Here is a 16830-nt window from a genome sequence, read left to right as displayed (position 1 = left end):
TGGCCATAATAAATCCAGTTTGCCTGGATGACATTTATGCTTTTATTAACCAAATACTGTTTTGTTTTAGCTTATTACATTTCACATAACAGCTCGTTCAGGGAAGACAAATAAAGCCAAAGTCCTATGATGTGTTCTACCATTGGGGGGCAGAAGACAAATGCATAGCAAAGCACAGCGATGCTGAGGGTGCCTCTTGCCCCGGCTTTAGTTCCACATCATCTCCTCTGTTTCAAGATGGCAGCCATGAGGCTATGAAGAAGCGATAAATGTTTCTGGAATAAATTATGAAAACAGATACTAGGTAGCAGCTTTAGACACATACGCCTGTGATATGACTGGTATATCATTATTGCAAGTGTGCTGTTTTTAGAGTGAGATTTATAAGAAAAAATACGTTGCATACCGGTATGCTCATTTGCTAAGCTAGCCAAATAAATGAATTCTGGGGACGGCCACATCTGATTCGCCAGCTGTCAGCTAAACAAGCATATTGATCTGTGCGGTGAGTGTATTTTAGCTATGAAGACAATGAACTGTGGCTACCTTCCTATATCCGTTTCAGACAAAAATCTAGCTACATAGACTTGATAAGAATGCCCCGTTCAAGACAACTCGGAACTCAGGGAAAAAAACGATATACGAAAGAAAAAATAGATCTGAACGGTCATCTAACTCGGGAACTCGGACCTCTTTCCAGAGCACCGACCTGAATATCACTGACCTAGTATATTTTTGAGTTCTCAGTTGTTTTGAATGGGGCATAAGACGATGCAGCAATAGAGCACCACAGTGGTTGGTGTCACAATACCCATAAAACCTAGAGGTCAAACAGGGAAATGGTTCCAATCGTTTTTCAAACATACATTTTTCCCATATGGGACTTTAGAAACACAAAATAAGGGCTGTGTTTTGTGTATGCTTACCCTGGCGTGATGTTTTGATAACCATGGTTATCTCTGACAATGTGACTTACCAATACATTAAACTATTTACTCTCAGATTCAAGTGCTAAGTAGCATCAAAGTAGACATGCAAAACTACAAATCAAACTTTATTAGCCAAATACAACAAGTGTAGACTTTACTGTGAAATGTTTACTTACAAACCCTAAACCAACAGTGCAGTTCGAGAAGAAGAAAATATTTACCAAGTAGGCTAAAATAAAAAGTAACACAATAAGAATAACGAGGCTATATACAGGGGGCACCGGTACCAAGTTAGTGTGCAGGGGTACAGGCTAGTTGAGGTAATCTGTACATGTAGGTGGGGGCGAAGTGACTGCATAGGTAACAAACAAATGGTGAGTAGCAGTAGTGTACAAGAGAGGGGGGTAGAAGGGGAATTGTTAAGCAGTCTAATGGCTTGCGGGTAGAAGCTGTTGAGGAGCCTTTTGGTTCTAGACTTGGCACTCCGGTACTGCTTCCCATGCGGTAGCAGAGAAAACAGTCTATAACTTGGGTGACTGGACTCTGTGACAAATTTCTGGGCTTTCCTCTGATAGGAAATATATAGGTCCTGGATGGCAGGAAGCTTGGCCCCAGTGATGTACTGGGCCGTTTGCACTACCCTCTGTAAGCGCCTTACGGTCAGATGCCGAGCAGTTGCCATAGCAGGTGGTGATGGAACCGATCAGGATGCTCTCGATGGTGCAGCTGTAGAAACTTTTGAGGATCTGGGGACACATGCCCAATCTTTTCAGTCTCCTGAGGGGGAAAAGGATTTGTCGTGCCCTCTTCACGGCTGTCTTGGTATGTTTTGACCATGATAGTTTGTTGGTGATGTGGACACCAAGGCACTTGAAACTCTCGACCCGCTCCACTTCAGCCCCATCGATGTTGGTCTGTTCAGACCGCCTTTTCCTGTAGTCCACGATCAGCTCCTTTGTCTTGCTCACATTGAGAGAGAGGTTGTTGTCCTGGCGCCAGTTCTCTGACCTCCTCCCTATAGGCCGTCTCATCGTTGTCGGTGATCAGGCTTACCACTGTTGCGTCCTCAGCAAACTTAATGATGGTGTTGGAGTCTTGTTTGGCCACGCAGTCATGAGTGAACAGGGAATACAGGAGGGGTCTAAGGGCACGCCCCTGAGGGGCCCCTGTGTTAAGGATCAGCATGGCAGAGGTGCTGTTGCCTACTCTTACCACCTGGGGTCGGCCCGTCAGGAAGTCCAGTATCCAGTTGCAGGGGGAGGTGTTTAGTCCCAGTCCTTAGCTTAGTAATGAGCTTCGTGGGCACTATGGTGTTGAACACTGAGCTGTAGTCAACATTCGCAACATAGGTGTTCCTTTTGTCCAGGTGAGAAATGGCAGTGTGGAGTGTGATTGAGATTGCGTCATCTGTGAATCTATTGATGCAGTATGCAAATTGGTTTCCAGGATGCTTTTGATGTGAGCCATGACCAGCCTTTCAAAGCACTTCATGGCTACCGACGTGAGTGCAACGAGGCGGTAATCATTTAGGCAGGTTACCTTCGCTTCCTTGGGCACAGGGACTATGGTGGTCTGCTTGAAAAATGCAGGTATTACAGACTCTGTCAGGGAGAGGTTGAAAATGTCAGTTGGGTGAAGACACTTGATAGTTGGTCCGCTCATGCTTTGTTTACACATCCTAGGATTTCCGTCTGGCCCAGCGGTTTTGTGAATGTTGACCTGTTCATCCAAAACAGCTGGTGCTCTTGTGCATGCTTCAGTGTTGCTTGCCTCAAAGCAAGCATAAAAGGCATTTCGCTCATCTGGTAGGCTTGCGTCACTGGGCATCTCGTATCTGGGTTTCCCTTTGTAGTCCGTAATAGTTTTCAAGCCCTGCCACATCCGACGAGCGTCAGAGCCGGTGTAGTAAGATTCAATCTTAATCCTGTATTGATGCTTTGTTTGTTTGATGGTTCGTCTGAGGGCATAGCGGGATTTCTTATAAGCATTCAGATTAGTTACCCACTCCTTGAAAGCGGCAGCTCTAACCTTTTGCTCGATGAGGATGTTGCATGTAATACATGGCTTCTGGTTGGGATATGTACATACAGTCACTGAGGGGACGACGTCCTCGATGCACTTATTGATGAAGCCGATGACTGAGGTGGTGTATTCCTCAATGCCATTGGATGAAACCCGGAACATATTCCAGTCTGTGCTAGCAAAACAGTCCTGTAGTGTAGCATCTGCGTCATCTGACCACTTCCATATTGAGCGAGACACTGGCACTTCCTGCTTTAGTTTTTGCTTGTTAGCAGGAATCAGGAGGATACAATTATGGTCAGATTTGCCAGATGGAGGGTGGGGGAGAGCTTTGTATGCATCTCTGTGTGTGGAGTAAAGATGGTCTTGGACCCCCCCCCCGGTTGAACATGTGACATGCTGGTAAAACTGATTTAAATTTGCCTGCATTAACGTCCCCGGTCACTAGGAACGCTGCTTCTGGGTGATAATTTTCTTGTTTGCTTATAGCTTTATGGAGTTGGTTGAGAGCGGTCTTAGTGCCAGTTTTATTTTGTGGTTGGTAAATAGACGGCTACGAATAATACAGATAGTGCGGTCGACAGCTTATCATAAGGTACTCTTCCTCAGGAGAGCAATACCTCGAGACTTCTTTAATCCCTGCAAGCTCCTGCATGTCATCTCCAGCTGACACCTTTGCTGACAGACATTGTACATTTTTTAAACTTGCACAAGACCGTTCACAGAATTTCTCATTTAAAGAAATGTATCCAATTTGTTCATTACTACATTTAGGTAACATTAGGTAGTTAATCCAGAGATTGCTTACCTTTGCCCCGATTTAACAGTCATCCAGATCATCTTGACACCTGTAGTTCTTTATGATAGCGACATTGGCAGCTATTTAGCGTTTCATTTTTGTTGGGTCAATACAGGCGGATATATTGATAAAAGTCACCTTGTCCTAGAGAGATTTTACACGGTTATTAAAACATCACGCCAAGGTAAGCCTACACTAAATACAGTCCTTATTTTAAGTGTTTCTAAAATACTCTCTGGGAAAAATGTATTAATGGTGGAAGAACAATTGGAACCGTTTCCCTATTGGACCACTAGGTTTTATGGGTATTATGACACATACTGTGTATTCTTTAGCTTGCCAGGAGGAAGAAGTAACCTGGAAGAAAATATCTAGCTAACTTTCTAGCTATGCTAATGTCAAAAGCTATAACAGCTAGCAAGCTTACTCATTATTAGATAGATGTTGATGACAGTCTTGCTGGAAAATTCTGATTATAAATGCAATGGATTTGCTAACAATGGTATTTCCTCCTTTTAGCTCAACTTCACCATGGCCATCTCTCAGTTTCGCCTTTTCAAGATTTGCACATGGCTTGCAACCTTCCTTTCATTCTTCAGAAGGTTAATGTGCAGGTAAGGAACAACCATTATGTTGAATTGAAAGAAGCAAAACTGATTAGAACCCTTTGCCGTGTCAGACTATGTCTGCATAGATTTTTCCACATCTTAAAGCCACAGTGTGTAAGATTTCCAGTCATTTTACTTGGTTGAAATGAATGTTTAATCTCCTGGTACGTTATTCCTTGAGGACAACAAACACATTAGCATAGAAATGAAATCCGATTTGCATGTGAAAATTGCATCCCATGGAATGCCTTTGCTCTAAAATGTATGTTTTTGTGGTGGCCCACAGTTTGATGGTAAGCACATTGTGTTTTTCGACATAGATCTGGGAGGTTGCGTAAGCTAAGCGGCGATCAGATATCTCTTCCAATTACGGTTGATTTCTCATCGGTGCCCAAACAGGTCAGTGATATACAAGTTTATAAGCTACAGCCCATTATTGCTAACATGAGGCAAGTGCTTAGTCGATTCCCTTTACATCCCTAACAAACCTGTTGTCATTAATTACATCATCAAACATTTATTCTGCAACCAACAGTCAGATTTTTTTTAGATTGTGGCACACTTAAATGCTTTCTCTTTATTTTTGTCATATTATTTTTTACAATAAAGTTAATTTACATCTTTTGACCAAACCCTGTGCAGCCAGAGATTGAAGAATGGAGCTCGTGGGATGAAGAAGGTCCCACGAGTATCAAGATCGAGGGCGGTAACGGCAACGTGCCACCTCAGCCCGACGAGGAAGAGGAACCAGACTACTTCAAAGACATGGCTCCCACCATCAGGAAAACACAGAAAGTAGGCTGGGTCTTCATTTAAAGCTGAAATCTGTGTAAAGTGCCACTGTTCGCCCCAGCATCTTTTGTTGTTGTGTTTGTTTTGTTTAGTTGAAACTCAGGAGAGGAGTGTCCTGCAGCGTGGTGTGATGCGCATGCAATGATGTCCGGGGGGGGACGTGTTTGTTGTTTGACTTAACTTTCTTGTTGTTGAAGTATCCCAAATGGAAGAGGCATTTTCACTAAGTACAGATTCCAGCTTTAAGTGCACGTCTCAACACTAATTGAAGGTAGACTTAGCAATATACATTTACCAAAAGGGAGGAGCAGGGTAATTCCCAACACAAACAAAAATAGTCTAATGGGCGAGGCTGCACTGTTCAACATTTTGTTATCACCCAGCTATCACATGGCATGAGAGAGTGAAGAAAAATCCCGTGCACATGCGCTGATGCTTAACAGTATCTATATTGGTGATGATGAGTGCAGCCTCTTGCCTCACACTCTGTTCGACAATATCGCTGGCCACACTGCTGCTTGTAGTCATGCCATATCATGTTGTTGATTCTTAGTAGTTTTAACTTGTCTCCTTTCTTTCTCTGTCCCCACCCCAGATTGTGCTGAAGAAGAGGGAGCCACTCAACTACTTGGTGCCCGATGGCAGTGTGGGCTTCTCCAGCAGACTGGCAGCCACTCAGGACACCTCCTTCATCCAGCCATCTGTGAGTTCGTGTACCACCGACCAATGTACAGTGTCTATAGACAGTTTACAACCCCTTGAACTTTTTTTCACATTTTGCTCCCATAAAATTAAATCTAAAAAGAGATTTAGATGTTGTTCTTCCTACGGAGCTACACAACCCACACCTCATTTTCAAAGTGAAAGAAAGTTATAGAAAATGTTCTAAATGAAGAAAAAACGACTGAAATATCATAATTGGATAAGTCTCCACTCCCCTGTGTTAATACTTGGTGGAAGCACCTTTGGCAGCCATTGCAGCTGTTAATAATTTGGAATAAGATTATACCAATTTTGCACAACTCTTAGGGCAACATATATCCATTGTTTTTGTCAAAATTGCTCAAACTCATAACATTTAGCTGGGGATCATTGAGAGACAGCAATATTTAAACTTTGTCTTAGATTCTTTTGTAGCAGGTTAAAGTCAGGACTGAGACTAGACCACACTGAAACACTCAACACCTCTTGGAAAGCTATTCTGGCGTGTCTTTGGCGTTAAAATGTGTGTAATTGTCTCCCTGAAAAAGGTTAAGTATATCTCAGGTTTAGGGTTACAGAAGACTCGGGTTTTCCTCTAACTTTTTGATCCTGACAAAATTCGCAGTCCCTGCCGATGACAAGCATACCCATAACATGATGCTGCCACCACAATACTTGCAAATAGAGAGGGTTTCACTTTGTGTTGTATTGGATTTGACCCAACCCTGTCATTTTTAATATTACTTAACAGCCTTGTTACAAACAAAGTGGATCATTTGCAGTGTTTTTTAAAAAATTTTTTATTTTTTACACTGGCTTATTTATTTTCACTTTTTCATACAGGCCAGGAATATGGAGTGAATGCAATGTTGTTGCGTTCAGTTTCTGAAAACTTAACTCTGGGATAGACATACTAGAACGGCTTTTCAAGAGGTGTTGAGTGTAAGTCTCAGTCCTGACTTAAATCTGCTTAAAAAAAATCAGAGACAAGGTTTGAATATGGCTGTCCATAAAATATTTCCAACCAAATGTAAAGAGCTTGAGCAATTTTGACAAAAACAATGGATAAATGTTGCCCTAAGAGTTGTGCGAAGTTGGAAGAATCTTATTCCAAGTTATTCACAGCTGTAATGGCTGCCAAAGGTGCTTCCACCAAGTATTGACACATGGGGGTGGAGACTTAGCAAAACTGAAGTATCATAATTGGATATTTTTTTCTTAATTTGGAAAATGTTCTATAACTTTCACTTTAAAACTGTGGAGTAGGTTGTGTCTAATTGAATCCCTTCTTACATTTTAAGGCAGCAAACTGTGGAAAAAAGTTCAAGGGGGTGTTGACTTTCTATAGGCACTGTACCACTACAGTTAACAGACTGTTAACATTTATATTATCATCTGTTGGCCTCTGCTGATTCTAAGATGGGGGTGAGGTGAGCTCCTTGTACGGTGGATTACTGTCACTAATTCTTTTTTGATGAATACTGATTTTGCAGAGGTGGTATTTGAAGTTGGGTGGGTTTAAAAAAAAAAATACTTGAATGGTCACTGATAACATCCTAAATTTGTTGTACAGCCTGGATTGTAAACATAGGTGGACTTTTGAAAGGGGACGTGCTGGGGAGGGGCTTTGGCAGAAGCTTGGAGAGGGGTTGCACTGCTCCATCCACTGTTTCCAGATTTCAAAACCTCAGCCACCAAAAGCTGAGAAGCTAGCCAGCACCTGTCCAATTTCTTGTTCCAAGGATTACAGACCAGTTCACAACTGCACTATGATGAAGTCTGGGTTTCTTTTTAGTTCACCATCTCAAAAGTAGTTTGCTTTAGTTGGATCAGTGCTGTGACATTTGTTCATTCCCAGAAGTGCAAATTTCCAGGAGTGCACAAGTCCTCCAGGGCCACAGTTCTCTGTATTCCGGTTGAATTAAGGTTTATAGCGGTGTGAAGAATAGTTGCTAATGGAGATTAGGTCACCACTGCCATCCTATACTGTGTCAGTGACTGTGTCCTGACTGCATTCCTGTCCTCCTCTCTGTCCCACAGTCTGAGCTTGGAGACATGGATACCTGGCACGAGGATACCAACGCCTGGGAGGATGAGTCGTCAGATGCTGCCTGGGAGGCCGATTTAGTGCTCAGGTGATAGCACTTTCTATTATTATTATTACTATATTGTCTAAAGCAGGGGTTTTCAAATATTACCCTACAATGTCCGAAACCTGCTGGTTTTTTGTTTTGCCTGATAATGAATTGCACCTACCCTGGTGTCCCAGTCCCTGATTGGAGGGGAAGAATGTGGGGGGGGCGGGGAGCAGTGGAACTGGTTTTAATGTAGTCTGCGCGGGACTGATGGCTTCATCCTGCTCCCACCCGCTACCTCATAACTGGTTCTGAACCCAACTGCAGACCTGCAATGTTATTTTAGGCATATGTGATGCAGCTCACTTGCCAGCATTGGTCCCAGCAATTTTGCACCATTAGGCAATATCAAAATGCACAAAAATAACCCAGGAAATAGCCTAGGTTAAATTTCCTGAGATTCTCGCGTGTCCCATTATATTAAGCCTTCGGTATTACTGGGCTGTATCAGCCAATATGCTAGACATAGTTTGAAGAGAGCAGAGTTGGAGAGACTTGCACTTTCTCTTGAGCTATTTTTATAGCCTTTCAGACTAAGACAAATATGGGTTATAAATATTTATTTCTAGGCAATGTAGTAAACTATAGCCTCATCATATTCAGGTCGTACATTTCCTTGGAAAGATAACTGCCAGTGATTCTTCACCCATGCATTGGCAGCCTACTCTATTTCAATGAGACCAAACATATACACTATATGACCAAAAGTATGTGGACACCTGCTCATCGAACATCTCATTCCAATCTCATGGGCATTAATATGGAGTTGTTCCCCCCTTTTCTGCTATAACAGCCTCCACTCTTCTTGGGAGGCTTTTCACTAGATGTTGGAACATTGCTGAGGGGACTTGCTTCCATTCAGCCACGAGCATTAGTGTGGTTGGGCACTGATGTTGGGCGATTAGGCCTGGCTCACAGTCGGCGTTCCAATTCATCCCAAAGGTGTTCAATGGGATTGAGGTCAGGGTTCTGTGCAGACAGTCAAGTTCTTCCACACCGATCTCGACAAACCATTTCTGTATGGACCTTGCTTTGTGCATGGAGGCATCCTCTCTAGGTTTCTTCCTAGGTTTTGGCCTTTCTAGGGAGTTTTTCATAGCCACTGTGCTTCTACACCTGCATTGGTTGCTGTTTGGGGTTTTAGGCTGGGTTTCTGTACAGCACTTTGATATATCGCGTGATGTAAGAAGGGCTATATAAATAAATTGGATTTGATTGTCATGCTGAAACAGGAAAGGGCCTTCCCCAAACTGTTGAAACAAAGTTGGAACCACAAAATCATCTAGAATTAAAATATATATGGTTATATTACATAAGAACAATGGTGCAACATTAATAAAAATTATATTATTTTCTAACAAATGCGCTTTCTCCCGTGTTGGATAGCAGTCACTCTCTGCGGCTTTGGAACACATATGTGCAATATTGAATTGGCGCCTTTTCCTAGACCTTGTTGCTATGTGAGTAATATCAAAGTTAACCAGCATATTGGTGTTGAGAATAGAGGTCGACCGATTAATCGGAATGGCCGATTTAATTTGGGCCGATTTCAAGCTTTCATAACAATTGGTAATCGGCATTTTTGGACACCGATCATGGCCGATTACATTGCACTCCCCGAGGAGACTGCGTGGCAGGCTTGACTACCTGTTATGCGAGTGCAGCAAGGAGCCAAGGCAAGGTGCTAGCTAGCATTTAAACGTATCTTTATAAAAAACAATCATAACATAATCACTAGTTAACTACACATGGTTGATGATATTACTAGTTTATCTAGCTTGTCCTGTGTTGCATACAATCAATGCGGTGCCTGTTAATTTATCATTGAATCACAGCCTACTTTGCCTAACGGGTGATTTAACCAGCGCATTCGTGAAAAAAAGCACTGTCGTTGCACCAATGTGTACCAAACCATAAACAAAGCCTTTCTTAAAATCAATACACAAGTATTTTAACCTGCATATTTAGTTAATATTGCCTGCTAACATGAATTTCTTTTAACAAGGGAAATTGTCACTTCTCTTAGCGTTCTGTGCTACAGAGTCAGGGTATATGCAGCAGTTTGGGCCGCCTGGCTCGTTGCGAACTGTGTGAAGACTATTTATTCCTAACAAAGACAACCAACTTCGCCAAACGGGGGATGATTTAACAAAAGCGCATTTGCACGAATGTACCTAATCATAAACATCAATGCCCTTCTTAAAATCAATACACAGAAGTATATTTTATTAAACCTGCATATTTCGTTAAAATAAATCCAGGTTAGCAGGCAATATTAAACTAGGGAAATTGTGTCACTTCTCTTGTGTTCATTGCACGCAGAGTCAGGGTATATGCAACAGTTTGGGCAGCCTGGCTCGTTGCGAACTAATTTGCCAGAATTTTACGTAATTATGACAACATTGAAGGTTGTGCAATGTAACAGGAATATTTAGACTTATGGATGCCACCCGTTAGATAAAATACGGAACGGTTCCGTATTTCACTGAAAGAGTAAACGTTTTGTTTTCTACATTATAGTTTCCGGATTTGACCATATTAATGACCTAAGGCTTGTATTTCTGTGTGTTATTAAGTCTATGATTTGATAGAGCAGTCTGACTGAGCGGTGTTAGGCAGCAGCAGCCTCGTAAGCATTCATTCAAACAGCACTTTCGTGCGTTTGCCAGCAGCTCTTCGCTGTGCTTCAAGCATTGAGCTGTTTATGACTTCAAGCCTATCAACTCCCGAGCTAGTTAGCGGGGTGCGCGCTAATAGCGTTTCAATCGGTGACGTCACTCCCTCCGAGACCTTGAAGTAGTTGTTCCCCTTGCTCTGCAAGGGCCGCGGCTTTTGTGGAGCCATGGGTAACGATGCTTCGTGGGTAACTTTTGTCGATGTGTTCCTGGTTCGAGCCCAGGTAGGGGCGAGGAGAGGGACGGAAGCTATACTGTTACTCTGGCAATACTAAAGTGCCTATAAGAACATCCAATAGTCAAAGGTATATGAAATACAAATGGTAAAGAGAGAAATAGTCCTATAACAACTACAACCTAAAACTTCTTACCTGGGAATATTGAAGACTCATGTGAAAAGGAACCACCAGCTTTCTTATGTTCTGAGCAAGGAACTTAAACGTTAGCTTTTTTACATGGCACATATTGCATTTTTACTTTCTTCTCCAACATTTTGTTTTTGCATTATTTAAACCAAATTGAACACGTTTCATTATATATTTGAGGCTAAATTGATTGTAATGATATATTATATTAAGTTAAACTAAAAGTGTTCATTCAGTATTGTTGTAATTGTCATTATTACAAATAAATACATTTTCAAAATCGACCGATTTTAATTGGTATCGGCTTTTTTTTGGGTTCTCCAATAATCGGTATCAGCATTGAAAAATCATAATCGGTCGACCTCTAGTTGAGAATCAATGGTGAAAAAAGTAACCAATTGTAAAAGATACCTTTTAATGGCACCATTTTTATTGTATTTGTTTTATAAATGTAAAAAAAAATGTAGGATAGCCAGGGCACACTCCAACACTCAGACATCATTTACAAACATACCGTGTGTTTAGTGAGTCCGCCAGATCAGAGGCAGTGGGATGACCAGGGATGTTCTCTTTAATAAGTGCGTGAATTGGTCTATTTCCTGTCCTGCTAAGCATTCAAAACGTAGCAAGTACTTTTGGGTGTCAGGGAAATTGTATGGAGTAAAAAGTACATTATTTTCTTTACGAAGGTGGTGAATTTAAAGTTGTCAAAAATATAAATGGTAAAGTACAGATACCCCCCAAAAACGACTTAAGTTGTACTTTAAAGTATTTTTACTTAAGTACTCTACACCACTGTTGAGAACAATGGGCGGAGGCAGCAACAGAGTTAGGAGATGAGAAAACAGCCCTTGTCTTAATTTTCAAAGAAATGTGAGGAGATTGGAATCCCCAACTTAATTAGATCTATAATCAATAGCCTAACTGTTAAGTGCACCAAGCCTCGTGCAACCAAAACATGTCGGATTAACAATTTCACATTTGTGTGTTTTTAATCTTTGCTATGCTGTAATAAAAGCTTTTCACTTTTTTTTCTGTTAGAACAGTGCCTCTGGTATGTATTATTTATTTAGTGTTTGTTTACACTGTTCCAAATTGTCAGGAAAAATTATATTTATAATAATGACCCTCCTTTTTCTTGATCTCCTTATTGTTATTATTATTATGATCATCATTATAATAATAAGTAATGTCATTGTCATTAGGAAACTTATATAACAGCCTTGAATAACCACCATCGAGTTGTAGGCCTAAGAGCTCATCCTGTTTAGGCTTTATACCGTAACTTACTTAGGCCTGTATTTCAATACTTTATATAGGCTACTGTATCAATCATTAATTTGTTCATGTCATCACACAGCATACGAATCATTCATGATTTGAAATGCAATCAAGCATTTTCGTTTTTAAATTATTGCTGTAAACAATAAATAAAACGTTCCATTTCGGAAATTGCATTCACAAATGAATGCGACTGTTTTTAGTCTTTGCTGTGATAAAGGCTTTACAAATAAAACATTTTTGTTGATCTCCAATATTTTCCACAAAAAGTAACATTTATTCCACACATCTGACTTCCCCTTTACCTCCTGAGCAACCATTAAAACATTCCCCTCGTTTCGAGTTTATTTGTCCCGTCCTCTGCATGTGTTCAGAGTTAGTTATAACCAATTGTTTGATGTGATTATGATATGCTATAGGTCAGGCCCCATTGGTCACGTGCATGTGATGCATACATTTGTCACCTAACTAGAGCAAGGGTTGAGGGAATAGGGCATGTTTCTCCTAAACAAGTTAGGGATGTCAGTAACATAACTTTTCAGTCAGAAATGGCTGTAATTATGTTGCAGCTTCAGCAACATGGACAGCGCAATAAACACTGTTGCTGTTCTGTGGTGTTCACTGCAGCAGGGACGAGAGGGAGACAATGGTTGCAAGTCACACAGTCACTCGCTGTCAAGTCTGAGCCCTGCCCTACACAATCAAATCAAATGCGGTCGTACTCCCTCTAGTCATTTGTATCTTTGAATTATTTCATCAAACGGTGAGCATCAGACAAGCTCAGTGCGTATAGTTGATTTGGTTAAAACACATAGGATGTGTCATTTTATGGAAGAATACACGTTTAGAACTAGACTAGACAGCTCAAGGTCGACCAATATTTGTTTTAGTTGGGGACAGCCCTAGTTCAATGTGAAACTCCTGTCATGTTCAGTGTCATATTGCTGTCATATAGTTGATCTAAAAGTTTAATTGTTATCCAGCAGGTGGCAGTATATTAAGAATGTTCAACACAGCTTCAACACGAAAGAACGGCATTATTTTCACAAAGAAAATTCTGGCTTCAGGGAAACTTGTCTGGCAGTACTTTTTGTGAGGTTTTTTGCTCTCTCTACCTCTGTGAACCATCACCTTTGCTCTCTCAAAAAGCTTAGTAATGAGGTTTGTTGCAATCCTTTTAAACTCATACCTTTTTCTGTCGTTTCAATGTCTTCCAGACAACAGAAGATGGCAGAGAGAGAAAAGCGTTCCATGGAACAGCAGAGGAAGAAGATGGAGAAGGAGGTTCAGAGGATGATGAAGAAGGACCAGAAGATTGCTGTCAAGCTCTCGTAACATTTTTTTAGAGCACTCGTCCCTTGAGCCAGAAGGCAAAAAAAGAAACACTGAGACACACTTCATCATGCCATCCTCTAGTCATCTCCACACGAAGATCATCTCTACTCCACAAAGCGGTCATTTAAAAGAAATCTCTGTCCACCAGCCATCATTCGAGGCATGGCTTGGCCAGTGTGATGTTTGTTCAGTGACTGTTGCATTCAGCTATCAGAAGGCACTTCATTCCTGGGATGTGTTCATTAGGGCACGCAATGGAAAACGGAAATGAGCATTTCTTATCTGACAAGTCCAGGAAGTCACTCCCCGTATCAGTCCATTTTCTTCTGTTTTGCGCTGAATGAACACTACCCTGATTTAATTGCAGTTCGCGTGACCATACTCTGCGCAATGCCCTTTGGTATTGCCCTATGTCCGAGACTGGGTATCAAATGTCACTCTGGCTAAGTATGACACTGGGTTCAGGTAGATAGTTTTGAGTTGTCCATTTGTATTTCCCAGGAATATGTGTAAATATACTGGTACCTATAGTACAAGTGGAGTCTCAAAAGAGACTTATTTCTATGACATTGTCTTATTTATAACATGAAGGACAAAGGTGTGTAATTAAATGTAAGTCTCACTGTGTATCAGTTACATACATCCCTTTGTTGGCTTGGTTATTGTGCTTTTTAATTACGTTTCTCGTCGTCATTGTTCGAAAACACATTCTCTCATTGACGTTGCTTGATATTCCTGATGTACTTTTGCTGTACAGCCTTCAATATGCTGAATTGCACATTTTGAATTGAAGGCTTTAAAAGAAGAGTTTCAGACTGAGGGTGTGGACACTGTCAAGGGGATTTGGGAATTTAATTGAGCCTTACTCAAGAGTTGGCTGTGGATTCCTATGGTAATCCTATGGTTACTGATCGGCCAGGCTCAACATTTTTGACGTCTTGAATAATCAAAACATTTTCCTGTTTTGTTCTTATCCCTGCTTTTTAATACACCAAAATAGAAGCGGCGACTCTTAACGACTTTTGTCTTTATTATTATGTTGAATGTGTTTTCATTTTTTTATTTTACACGTTCAATGTAGCATAACGCATACAAACTCTGTATCTGTGTTATCTGAGAAAGTTTGGTTATCAGACATGGCCAACTCACATCCTTGATCAGTGATCATAGCAAATAAAAAGATGCAAAGCTCTGTGCTCCCCTCCTCAGTAATTTGCGGATGGTTAATAACAGAATCAGTCAAAAGATTTCATAAGTTAAAGCCTTTTCCGTTGCCTGGACCAATAACCTGTTACGTATCAATATGATTTTGGTATGGTCAATCGGTGTCGAATCAAGTGGATCTTTTTGTGATGGAAGTATGTGTTGTGTGCGAGTGCCCAGCAACTGGTGTATGAGACTGGAATGTCAAGCAGAAGGGTCTGGTTGCCATGGAAACATGTTTGCAGAGATGGCGCTGTAGAACTGACGTAAGGCATTTGCAATTAAACAGACCTGTTGGATTAGAATAACAATTGATAGTCCCTTTTCCACATTTGTGTTTTCCTTATACCATCAGTGGGGTATCCTGAATATAATATGGGGATTCTGGCAAAAGTAGTTTTTATATTGAATGTCTAAGTGAACGATGCCTTTTAAACATTGGTGTTTTCATGGTTATTTTAGGTGGGGCTTTGTGGTAAATGAGGGATTCATTTATTTTTTTCAGAGTATTGATATGGATGATATTGATAATAAAGAATATTGATAGTATTATATTGCCCATTGCATGGAACATTGGATCAGGAAGAAAGGTTGTTAGCCACAGACAATTATGAAAATACTGCTGACCTTTGTCCTTTTGCTTTCTTTGCAAATTCTTCCAATTGTTATCAAAGTCCGCATGATGGGGATACATGAAAATGTTTTTCTTTGTCAATAAAGAGCTCTTCTTTTGCACATTCCTTATTTTTCTATGGTAAATCTCTGGATCCCTTTTCAATTGTCTAAATGTTAACCAATATTTAGAGTCATGACAGAAACAAAAATACAAAACCAATGAAGCAAGTGAATTTCAAGATTAAATCACTTTTGCTCTTTTCATACTTGTGTGGATTTTTAGTATTGGAATAAAATGTCCTCCCAAGATTCACTCAAGCCATATTATTTCTCTGAACCACCCATGATTTATTGCATTAGGAAAAACTCCCATTATGAATAAACATTTTACGTGCCTGTAGCCCAGTGTCATTAGATATGCTTGTTCTCTAACTAGATTAATAGGGCATTTTAATCTCGTGCAAGGCAAATTCCTTTCAAATGCTTTTCAAATCCAAGGTCAGACATGTAACAACATCATCACAAATTCAATGTCTCTCAAAAACACCCCTGCTTGACCAAACCACTCAAAGACTGATCATGACCTACTTTTAGGAACGAAATGTCTCACTCATCAGTTTTTCGGGAAGAGTTGGGGTAGACATCGCTGAGGGATAATCTGCTCGGTTCCTGCAGAATTATAATTATTTTTCCATTGTAAAAATGAAATTGTCTCATCTGTGTCAGTAATAGCCATTCTAAGTAAACTATCCATATTTTATCCTGCTGGTATGTTAACCACTACTAGCTCTCTCTGGCACTATCTCAATCCATCTTTCCTGGATTCCTCACATCCGATCGGCCTCCCCTCCTCAAAATGCATTGGAGAAGGTCAGAGGGGAAGGACCTTGGTCTGTCTCCAATACAATTGAGAAGGATGCAGGGAGATAGGATGCATGGATTCGAAGAAAGACAAATTGAGACAGCCCTGAACTCAGCTAATGCTGCATTTGTAACCAAGTGGGAGGTGGGAATTGACCAGTTGTGAAGTCATAAATAACAGTTGAATGCATTCACATGCTATGAACTCGTTGAGAAACGCTAATTGGCTAATGGCCAACAAGCTGAGTAAAACATAAACTAAAAGTTCGGCTATCATGCCTGTAAACAAATTATGTTCAAAAACCATATTAATAGATTGCATTTTATAAAGTTTTATTGCATTTAACTGCCGAAAATGCTGTTATCAAAGGTCATTTCCTTAGTAGTTTATGTCAGAGGTCAACAGGTGAGAGAAATGAGAGCTCAGGATGATAAATGAGTTCCCCACTAGTAATTACCTGTTGGAGGGCCATTCGTATGTGGTAAATTCCCACTGGTAACGAACGCA

The 16830-nt window shown here is 40.7% G+C and overlaps 1 protein-coding gene across 1 annotated transcript; it reads left to right on the top strand.

Annotated features, from left to right (window-relative positions):
- Positions 1 to 160: 160 nt before the first annotated feature.
- Positions 161 to 15586, top strand: LOC115141387 (receptor-binding cancer antigen expressed on SiSo cells-like). Its single transcript, XM_029680186.2, has 7 exons — positions 161 to 505; positions 4270 to 4364; positions 4679 to 4757; positions 5001 to 5153; positions 5746 to 5853; positions 7893 to 7987; positions 13526 to 15586. The coding sequence occupies exons 2-7, from the start codon at positions 4282 to 4284 to the stop codon at positions 13641 to 13643; spliced, it is 636 nt and encodes a 211-aa protein (XP_029536046.1). The 5' UTR covers positions 161 to 505; positions 4270 to 4281; the 3' UTR covers positions 13644 to 15586.
- The last annotated feature ends 1244 nt before the right edge of the window (positions 15587 to 16830 follow it).

Source organism: Oncorhynchus nerka, linkage group LG14 (genome assembly GCF_034236695.1).
Source record: "Oncorhynchus nerka isolate Pitt River linkage group LG14, Oner_Uvic_2.0, whole genome shotgun sequence".
Taxonomy (NCBI): domain Eukaryota; kingdom Metazoa; phylum Chordata; class Actinopteri; order Salmoniformes; family Salmonidae; genus Oncorhynchus; species Oncorhynchus nerka.
This window is presented reverse-complemented; position numbering and strand designations above follow the sequence as displayed.